Below are 10,923 nucleotides of genomic sequence, written 5' to 3' on the forward strand. Positions count from 1 at the left end.
TATATATCCCGTGACCGCGTGAAGTTACCATTGGGCAGCAATGAGCCGACAACAATTTCGGGAAAAGACAGTCTGTGTCTAAGCGTTAGCTCATCGAATTTTCTGTCCTCCATCAACGAACGACCCACAGCTCAAACTGACGATTCCCAATGCTACATTTTTCAAAAAACAAAAAATGAGACTGATTCTGTCAGGGTTAAAAATGAGACAAAAGAAAGCAAGAATTACGTGCATTTTGATTTCGAACACTTTTGTGTTAGATCCTTTTGTGAACTCTGTAAGACGGATACCATATAGCTAGCGATACAGAGTTGCTTCCTCATGGACCCTATAAAACCAAAACAATCTATTGTACAATTGCATTTACAGCTTTGACAATCATGATACATACAAATACCAAAAAGGAAAACAATAGTCTACAGATGGGCGCTCTACCATCAGTTCCGTGCTCTTGTGTGCAATATCCGCAGTTCATGGTCCCAAGACCACGCCAAAACTGCAGCATTCGGCAATTACAGCTTCAACAATCATGATACAGATACCAAAAAGGAAAATTAAGAACAGTCTGCAGATGGGCGCGCTACCATCAGTTCTGTGATCTGCGTGCGATATCCACTGATTACGGTCCCAAGACCACGCCAAAACTACAGCATTTAAAATGTGTTAACTGTTAGGATGTGTAGGCGTTTTGCAACGTTCGAGGGGGGAAATTTTCAGTACTATCAAGTTAACAAGAGCAAGAAATGCAGGAGAGGTGATTCAGTACCATCAAGGGTAAGAAAGGAGCACCAATGCAATTCAAGCAGCTTGCTGGTCAGGTGAGAGATCTGCCTGCCCATTCACGCTCTCTCCGCTTAAGCTTCGCTTGCATCTTGTTGAATTTTTCTTTTCCTTTCTCCAGAAGAGGATCTACCACCACATAGTCATCTGGATCATCTTTCCTAGCCATTCCATCCTGTGAAGATCAACTTATGTCATTTACAATCTTTAAGAGATGCATCTATTTCCCCACCTATGTGAGAAATGGAAGAAAGGTCTGGCAATCAACCTTGGAAGAATCGGGTAAGAAAGACAGACGGTTTGTATGCCACCCCGTGTAGTCCTCTTCAGCTTCCTTTTCTGCCTTATCAGTAGCAGGATTCTTTTCTTTGATGTGATCTGTAGCAGGATTCTTACTGAGGAAAGAAGCCTTGAACTTCTGTAGCTTTGCTAGAGTCTAACAAGAAAAATAGCGTGTAAGAAATATTGGCTGCCAACTTGCAAAACACAAAGCTTGACAGGTCAAATTAAAATGTCAACTGCATATCAACATGCATGAACTATTTTGGCATGGCATGAGAAATGTGGAAATAATCATAATCAAGTAAAATTATTACCTCGTCTTCACGGCCTTGAAGCCGGCGTTTTTTCTGTTTTTGCAAATGTCTCTCTTGTTCAGCTGGATTTAGAAGCTGCAAATTTGCATCTGTTCTGGACATCCTCTCAGCACTGGCTTCTGAGCCAATACCTTTTTTCTTCAATGATAGTTTTTTAGACTTTTGTAGTTCATGCTCCTGATTGTCATCGTCATCATTGTCCCTCCTGCAAACCAACAACCAGGAATCACTTTAGAAAAACTGGTACACTAAATTATCCATAGGATACATGTCAAAATTTAGATCATTTCAAATATGCGAAGACACAGGAACTCTTCTTCATTCTTGTCATGATACACATAATATAAACCATGCTAACCTGGTAGCCCTGCTTATGAAAAGCATTATGATTACTGAATACATGATGTGAAGAAATAGAATCGCTTTTCATCATGACAAGATAACAAAGATTAAACAGAGTGTATTTCTTATTTAAACAATGAACTATTGCAAGATGGTCACTTAGCATTGGATATGTAATTGGATCAAGACATGCTTTTGAGTTAAGGCTCATATAGAAAAAGCATGCTGCAGGGTGTTCAAAGAGCAGGGGGGAAAGGTAACTTATATAAATTAGTTACCAACAACATCGAAATGAATGTGTTTTCTCTCATTACAAATAGGATAACGGTATGAGGTACATGAGCATACCTATGTTTAATTTCGGCCCTGCGGTCTGGTAATTCCTTATCCTTCCGATGTGGTTTATCTGTTACAATGAGGGCAGTTTTGTGCAATCAAGATCATGAGTACAAAACAATTGCATCTAATTTCAGGACAACAACAATTCTAATAAAATCTTGAACAAAATAAGCGACCTGCTTTAGAAGTTTCACGAGGGGGGACATCACCAAGTTCTCTACGTTTTTTTAGGATTTGTGAACGCATTCTATTGTCAAAATCCTCTTCATTCTCGTCTTCAGGATAATCATCAGATTCTGGAGCATGCTCTGGCTCTCTTGAGTCAACTTTCTTTGAGATCAAAGCATCCCTGACAGATAAAACAGTGTCTTTTTTCTTCTCCTCTTGCTCCTTGGACTGCAAGTTGGGAACACACACAATGCCATTTAAATTTGGCAGAGCACAAAAAGTTACAGAAGCAGGTAACACTATGCCAAAAACTGACCAGAGAAAAAGATACAGATAACAACCTAAGCAAACTCAGCACTAGGGGGATTCAATTAACAAGCAGTGTATAACAGGATACCCGCCCATGAAAAAGATTCAGCAAACAGGACTTATAGTACAAACAAAGAAAGGAAAAATGCAAGATAGTAGGCACACTAATGTGGCAGATACAGCAAAGTTCTGGATAGCCTAGCTGCCAACTGGATAAGGTATTATCCTGCCAGTTTCAACATCATATGTTCACTAGCTTTCGTCCGTATGCTGAACATTTTTCTAATAACAAGTGATCAAACTCACCACTCATCAGCGGAAGAGTACAATAGCCTAAATCAATTCAATAATGGAGGAGTTTCAATTAATGAGCCAAGCAAATGAGGACTTATAAGTACAAACAGAGGGGGGGGATGATATGCACACTAATGTGGACAACTGGATAGTTGCCAACTGGATAGGGTATTGTCCTGTTATTTTCAGCATGATATGTTCACTACAAAAAAAAATTTGTTAAATGATGGTGAACATTCTTTCACCACAAGTGATAAAACTTACCAGCTGTACATCCTCTGGTTCCCCTTTAAGGAAACGGGGATCGTCTAGCACATCATGAATACTTTTTATTTTGGCCGGAACAGAGGAAGCTGCCTCATTCTCCTCCTCTTCTACTTCATCTCCAAAAGAGAGCACATTAAGTTGCCTGAAAGATTAACAGTTTGGGTCAGAACTGATCCAACAGGCATTGTATGATTATCCTAAGAACTATGTGGAGGAGATTACTTACTTAACTGCCTTCTTCTTAGGTTTCACCTCAGCATCAGCCTTGGCAACAAACTCAGCCTTCTTGAGCTGCCTTGGAACAATATCCTCAAATGGGTCCCAGAGAACCTAAGAAACAGAAAAAGGATAAATAAGGACAAATAACTAGTTTGGATTCACCAGTTAGGAAAACTATTTGGTAAATTATCTATCAGCTGATGAAACACACAGGTAAGTACCAGAATGGAAATAACAACAAAATGTTACAGAAGAGAAAAGGCACCTCTACTGAAAGAATTTTCTGTGGATACACAGGTCGATCATCCTTATCTGTCTCAACATCAGCCAAGGCAAGAAGGTTGAAAATAGAATCACCAGTAACCTGCACACAACACAGAGCAAAACGTGATGACTCCAAAGGAACAACACACTGTACCAAGAAATGCACATCAAGGAGCTCCCGAATTAAGACACCGTACCTTCCCAAAGATGGTGTTCTTCTTGTCAAGCCAATCGCAGCGGTCAAGGGTGATAAAGAACTGGCTCCCGTTTGAATGAGGCGTGCCAGCATTGGCGCACGCGACTAAACCCCTGTGGTTAAACCTCAGCCGCGAGTGGAACTCATCTGCAAACGGCGCGCCATAGATGCTCTCACCCCCTGCAGGAGTGAAGCCAGAAAGACGACATCAGCTTCGAATCGAAGCACACCAAACCCTCCCTCCACTCACAGCTTCACAGTTCACAACCATAACATAACGCCAGAACCTTATATACCAGAACAATCAGCTAAGTTACTCAGGCACGAATTCATCAAATTGGAAGCATTAATTTGCAATTCAATAGAAACCATTGGATCGATTCGGTACATATGAACATTAAGATGTGGAATCAGAAACCCTAGATAGGTTTAGGTGTGTGCTCAGGGTGTGGTGGGGGATGGTCGATTGGGATCGTACCGGTGCCGGAGCCAGTGGGGTCTCCGCCCTGGACGAGGAAGTTCTTGATGACGCGGTGGAAGAGGGTGCCGTCGTAGTAGCCCTCGAGGCAGAGCTGCACGAAGTTGCGCGCCGCCTTGGGGGCCTCCTTGGGCCACAGCTCGATGTCGAGCGGGCCAGCCGTCGTCTGCACCACCACCTTGCCCTTCGTCGGGGGCTCAAGCACGTACACCGACGACATCCTGCCTGTCTCGTCTGTCGCCTCCGGCCGCCGCCGCCCGACGCCGCGACGCTCTACCTCGCGCGCGTGGTCGCCCTCCGGCCGGGCCGTCGGTCTCCTCCTCCTTTGGGTAGGGCCTAAAAGTCGGTCCGGTTCGTCTGGTTCGTGGTTGGGCTGGACCGGATTGGGTCAGGCATCTCGATTTCTAGTGGGGGAAGCGGGATGCGATGGGCTTGAAAAATTATGATTTTGTGGCACCGATTCGTCGATCATCATAACCAGAAATTTGTGTTTAAATTTAATTCAGTATCATAATATTACATGGTTCTAAAAACCACCTCCCGCCACCACATTGCGTAGATTCGAGTGCTCCTATTTTTTGCTTACAATATGCAATTGAAAAGAATCTTCTGAGTTCTAACATATTTAGTGTCAAATTGGTGGTACTAAAAATTATTTTAAATGTCTCAACTGCAACTCAAACTTTTTTTGTTGGGACATGCTCTTTTATGCTTTTCTATGAGATCTGTAAAAGGTTAGGTCGATCGGCAGAGCTTCACCAGTTTCTAAATAGTTGATTCTCTGATACAAGTGATTCAGACACCTGTTTCTGACTTTTTATGGGAATGATCCTCTAAGAGAAGTAATTCAGGGGCTAAATACAATTTTCTATGATTTTTCACAATGAAATTTATGAAAAATATTATATACGAGAATGAATAAGGACAAATTACTTTTTTTTCAACTCCCAACCCTTTTTCAATTAAGAAAATCACTTTTCTTTAAAAAAAAATATTTGGTAGCGCTCCTCCTATTAATCTAGAAGCTGCTCCGAAAAATTTGCCAAACGCAACATTACTGCTCTCTTTTGTGTAGCTGATGGAATTCAAGATATTTTGCATTGTAGTATGACATGTCTAGCAATTGCTGTGAATAAGGTGTACGGCAAATTTTGGTCATCCTCATGAATGGCATGGTGGCTAGTCCCAGAAGCGTGTACTTTACACAAAACTACGTTGTCAAGCAAGGTAATTTCAGTGTGACTGTGGCCCGTACTTTAATCATATCATCACAATTCACAAAGAAGCATTTACTTTGAAATGGTGTCATACCTCAGATCACCTTTCTAACTACGTACTAGGAACTTGTCCGACACACATCTCCGAATGCTACGCTGTCATTTGTGAGATCCAACTAGGCTCGATAAAACGGTGGCAGATTTCGTAGAGACTTCACGAACGTGAAACAGTTTCGTCGACAATTGTGCGTCCAGAATGATTTTGGATCACTGAAATCCACCGACGCCACGTCATCTTGTTTCACAAAGGTGGTAATAGGCGCGCATACGTGAAACACGTACGTTCAGCAGTATTAGGAAGGCCGGGTCACGGGTCAGATTAAATAAATTCGTCCATCAATTTGGAGGCGACAGTTAACGACGTTTAGCTTTGGTATTTAGTAGTAGTACTTAGGACATGTACAATGGTTAGACGGCTGCCGTCTGTGTGCGTCTAGAAATCTGCACGCAGACAACAGAGCAGACAACCTGTACAATAGTGTGTCTGTGTGCCTATCTGTTAGCTATTTAATACATAACTAGGCACATGAAACATGGTGATCAAACATGTGAAATGTATCTTTGTGTATTGGTTTATGGCATACATGAAAGAATAATTTGTTTATGCAAACTAATCACATGATAGTATATGTATATGCAAATAAGTCACATGCAAATAATAAATCATTTGTGCCCGATAAATAGAATACATTACAGTACTTGAATATAGTTGAATTGCACCATTAGAACTAATTTTCCTTATTTCCTTTGCGCAGCCATATGTGCTCCACTAAATCTTCCGTGAGTTTAACATGTGTTGAGAGAGCTCGAATAGTAGAATTTCTTCTCAGTACATCGGCAAATACGGGATTAGGTGCAGTAGAAGTATCGACTTCTGGTGGTAGCGCAATTGATGTATTTGGATTCTCATTCAAATCCAATATAATGTTGACAACATCATCTACTATCATATTCCTTCTCATCTTCTACTATCATATTGTGAAGAATTACACAAGCTTGCATAATGTTGACAACATCATCCCGTTTCCATAAACGTGCTGGCCGTTGAACAATATGAAAACGTGATTGCAGGACGCCAAATGCATACTGGACATCCTTCCTTGCTGATTCTTGTTATTTTGCATATGATTTATCTTTATGTGTTTGAGGTCCTGGTATAGTCTTCACGAAGACCGCCCACTCTGGATAAATTCTATCAGCAAGGTAGTACCGAGTATCATATTGATTACCATTAACAGTAAAATGGACTCGTGGAGCTGTCCCTTTAAGAACATCAATGAACAGTGTGACCTATTCAACATATTGATGTCATTGTTAGAACCCGCTGTTCCAAAAAAGAAATGCCAAATACGAAGATTTCGCGATGCTACAGCTTCAAGGATCATAGTAGGGACACCTTTGTCACCACGTGTAAACATGCCTCTCCAAGCAGTCGGGCAATTCTTCCACGCCCAATGCATACAATCGATACTTCCAATCATTTCTGGAAAACCACGAGACTCATTCTCTTCCAATATCTTTTCAAGCTCTTCAGCTGTCGGAGGATGCAAGTACTCTGGACCAAAACATTCAATCACCCCTTCAGCAAATTTACCCAAACACTCCAAAGATGTGCTTGTGCCGATTTTGATAACCTCATCAAGAGCGTCAGCAGGAGTAACATATGCTAGCATTCTTATGGCCGCTGTACATTTCTATAGTTGTGAGAGACCATATCTACCTGTTGCATCCACTCTTTGCTTGAAATAAGGTGACCAATCGCCGAGAGCAGATACAATTTGAAGGAACAGTGACTTTGTCATTCTAAACCTTTGACGGAACTGCCCGTCGGTGTATATGGGATCATCGGAGAAGTAATTTGCTACAATATCTTCATGACCAGCCTCTCTGTTTCCTGGTATGACTGTCCTCGTCCCACCGCGGCGGCGGCTACGACGACGACCAGAACCATCTACAGCAGTCCTTGCCTTGATGTTGTCACTGATTTTCCGTTCTAACTTTTCAATGATTTCTTCCTCGGCCATAAAGTCTTCCATTGTATAAATTTCAGCAGGATCAAATTCTTCAACGTGTGCATTGCCATCGCTTTCATCATCTGCAGTACCAATACAAGACCCACAAGTTCTTTATTTAACTTTGAATCTGCTACAGTATGGCAACAGTAACTGAATTTGCAATTTTTTTACCTGAATTTACATCTGAATTTTCAGCACATATACCTTGAGTGCATTCCTTCCATTGTTTTATAAGTGGCTTAGGATAATACATATCTGGGCATGACTTGTCAATGTAACATAGAGCAACGGGGGGCATGTTCCTCAGATCATTTAACTTGTTTGTTCCAAGCAGATTAAATTTCTGTAAAGCCATTTAAATAATAAGCAATCCACATCTGAGCATGACAGAAAAAAGTTTCAGTCAAAAATAATCTGTAACATACAGTCTTTACTTGAGGCCTTTTGGATACAAGGCTTGTTGCATCGGCCACTCATGTCTTGTATGTGTTTCCTGGGATGAATATTTGGTCATCTACAAGTATCCCTGCAAAAGTAATGCATCACTGTCATGAGCGCAAGGAAAAAACAGTGTGACACCCTTGCTAAACCTGTTAACTGTCATGAGCAGAAGGTAAAAACAGCATGACACCCTTGCACATGTGTCAACTGACATGAGCAGAAAACAGTGCCCAGTATCAGGAAACAGTGCCTTCTTCAAATACTTCAGTGTTCCAACATGATCAACCTTTTCCTCATCTGTCATGAGCCCAGTATCTTTCACAAGTAGACAGTTATATGTCTCCATCATTTTAGCTTTAACCTCCAGAGTCTTGGCTTCCTTCTCAGCCAGTTTGGCCTCTTTGTGCTCCTTTGCTGCTTGATGGACAATCTTTGGTGACTCCAACCTCTCTGCTGATAATTTCTGCTGCACTTCTAGTATCTTCAGTCTGTTGGCTTGAGCTTCTTTGAGGATTATAACATCTGCATCATCTGTTGAGGAAGACATGGACTGCACCTTTGGTTTATATGCTGCCCTTTTTGCTGCTTTTTGACCCATTGGTCTAGGTTTTCCAGTGACATCAAAAGGGTCCACTTCTTCCCTTTCCTCTTCAGCCTCTTGGTCTGATGACTTCCTTCTGCGCGCATTTTTGAGACCATCATTGTAAGTGAGCCATTTGGGCTCAATCCTGACAGCATACCAAACATCCATTAGGACAAAATGTCCTAGATTCAAATCTTTGTTGTCTTCCTCATAAAACTTGTGGGCTTGATCAATCCACATCTGATCATTCCATCCGCTTGTATTCAATCTACGAGCTTTCAGCCAGGCACAATGAAACAAGTCAGTCCACTTGTTAACCTTGTGCCATCTATCCTTTACTTGCTCCATGTTCCTCTGCCTATGACTCGGCGTTGTCATGTTGTAAGTCCTAGCGACTTCGCCCCAATACTGCTCATTCCTTTTGTTATTACCGGCGATAGAATCCACCGAGTTCTTCAACCAAGCGCTCATCTACAATTAACAACATACATATTAATTATCTAAGTAGTCATTTCTGTAAACAAACTTGTGACCAAATTACTTACCACTCTTAAATCTTCTTCTTGCTTCCAAAGAATCCGCTTATCAATCCTACCACCTTGTTCCTTGTCCATATTCTGGTTCCCTCTTGCTGGTGGAGTGGCTGCTAGTTCTTCAACCGGTGGGGCACCGTGAGAGGTTCTCCCAACAAGGTGAGAATTCTCAGCCTGGTTTTCGAACATTTTCATGAACCCGCCTGGTGGAACTAGATCATTATCCCTGCAGGACAGATCCTTTTTTGTGAAAGAGCAATCATATGTGTTGCTGTGAACAATTTACAGACCGGATCATAGCCTGCAATGCATAAGCTCAGTGATATTTCCTGCTAAGAGGTGTAAGATGGAGGAAATTTCATGCCTGCATTCAGAATTAGTTTCTCTGCCAGCACTTCCATCTGAAACAAATAGGGCTTATATTTCAGTCAAGAAAATGGATGCATGTTTACTGGGTGTGTCCATGGATGCTGACACCCTATCTTCAGAAGTGGAAATCGCTTCACAAGTGGCCAATGAGAGTTTGCTAACTTAAAAATTTATGATTGAAAGATTAACTGTTAATTTCTATTGGAGAGGATTGAAAGACTAATTGTTAATTTCTATTGGAGATGATTGAAAGATTAACTGTTAATTTCTATTGGAGAGTGTCCCAGAGTACCGCAAGAATATTGGAGAGGATTGATGCCTACGTAGGTGGTGGCCAAGCTTTAGAGGCAGAGAACGCAAGACTAAGAGAGTGAGTTCTCGCCATGGTTCTGTACTGAAGTTTCTTCTAAGAAAAACATTACACAATTTACTTTTGGACCTGACCTTATTTTCGGAGAATTGGAAAACGAAAGAGCAGATAAAGCTGCTGCTTTTCTAGAATTGGAAAATGAAAGAGCAGATAAACCTTAATTTACCCATGATTTAACACTGCAATTTGGAGGCTAAACAAAATTTCTCACAACAAAGTACTAACAAACCTTACCATTCTCTCGGATCAGCATGAATCCATGGTTGAGTCAGCGCTGGATGCCTGGATGGCTGGCCATGCTTGATGACATCAAGGTAGGGCTGCCGGAGAAGTTCATGCCCCCATTGTACCTTGAGGCAGCCGGGAAGACGAAACCTCTTGTCGATCTTGGGGGGGCGGCGGCAAAGCTTTGCACAGGACTGGATCCAGTGCCAGTAGCAAGGCTTGGGGAGGCGCCAAAGCTTCGCCCAGGGGTCAATCTTGGGCCAGCAGGGAGGATTGGGGGCGGCTGACCTCTGCTCTTCAGGCGGATCCTCCTCCAACCGCTGTTGTGCCGCTGTCGCATCCTTTCTTTCCCGCGCCGCCGTCGCATCGTTCCTCCCCGCGCCGCCGTCTTCGTGGCCTTCCCACCCTGCGCCGCCGTTGTTGTCAAAAGCCCGAGCTTCAGAGCCCGCGCCCGTGCAGCTATTTGCTTCCGCTCGCGCACTGCGGCAGCAGCTGAAGCCACCGAGTCCTTCCCCGACGCCATTGCTCCCCTTGATTTTGTCGTAGTTGGAGAATGGGGCTCGTGGGTGGGGATTTGACGAAGGGGGCAGATGGGTAGATGGAGGAAAGAGCGCGCGCGCCTGGGCCAAAATCTTGCGCGGGAGCAGAGGATCGATCCCACCGTCGCCCGGTCGCCCCCGCCCCGTACAACGCCCGACGAGCCATCTACAAGCGCTCGGAGCACGAGCCCCGGCATCGCCCGGTTCGGTGTTAACTGCACTTTGATAATCGGAATAAACCGTACATAGACGTTGCATTAATCACCATTGTACATGCCCTTACTACTAATATAGCATACCTCTGTCAGCATCTACGCAT

General features: G+C 42.9%; 2 protein-coding genes across 3 annotated transcripts; both read right to left on the reverse strand.

Annotated features, from left to right (window-relative positions):
- Positions 1-214: 214 nt before the first annotated feature.
- Positions 215-4,613, reverse strand: LOC120673830 (peptidyl-prolyl cis-trans isomerase CYP57-like). Of its 2 annotated transcripts, XR_005674879.1 has the most exons (12): positions 4,253-4,573; positions 3,776-3,954; positions 3,580-3,678; positions 3,322-3,425; positions 3,093-3,237; positions 2,234-2,453; positions 2,067-2,124; positions 1,377-1,581; positions 1,049-1,216; positions 767-955; positions 585-644; positions 217-496 (listed from the first exon to the last, which is right to left on the reverse strand). XR_005674879.1 is itself a non-coding variant. In XM_039954849.1 (11 exons), the coding sequence occupies exons 1-10, from the start codon at positions 4,470-4,472 to the stop codon at positions 815-817; spliced, it is 1,539 nt and encodes a 512-aa protein (XP_039810783.1). In that variant the 5' UTR covers positions 4,473-4,613; the 3' UTR covers positions 215-644; positions 767-814. The 2 variants fall into 2 exon arrangements, 1 of the variants encoding a protein (XP_039810783.1); XM_039954849.1 differs by having other exon boundaries at positions 215-644; positions 4,253-4,613.
- A 1,468-nt stretch (positions 4,614-6,081) lies between these two features.
- On the reverse strand, positions 6,082-9,927 carry LOC120672279 (glutathione S-transferase T3-like). The gene is made up of 4 exons (XM_039952602.1): positions 9,114-9,927; positions 7,970-9,039; positions 7,716-7,887; positions 6,082-7,624 (listed from the first exon to the last, which is right to left on the reverse strand). The coding sequence occupies exons 1-2, from the start codon at positions 9,294-9,296 to the stop codon at positions 8,059-8,061; spliced, it is 1,164 nt and encodes a 387-aa protein (XP_039808536.1). The 5' UTR covers positions 9,297-9,927; the 3' UTR covers positions 6,082-7,624; positions 7,716-7,887; positions 7,970-8,058.
- Between the last annotated feature and the right edge of the window lie 996 nt (positions 9,928-10,923).

Source organism: Panicum virgatum, chromosome 5N (genome assembly GCF_016808335.1).
Source record: "Panicum virgatum strain AP13 chromosome 5N, P.virgatum_v5, whole genome shotgun sequence".
NCBI lineage: Eukaryota > Viridiplantae > Streptophyta > Magnoliopsida > Poales > Poaceae > Panicum > Panicum virgatum.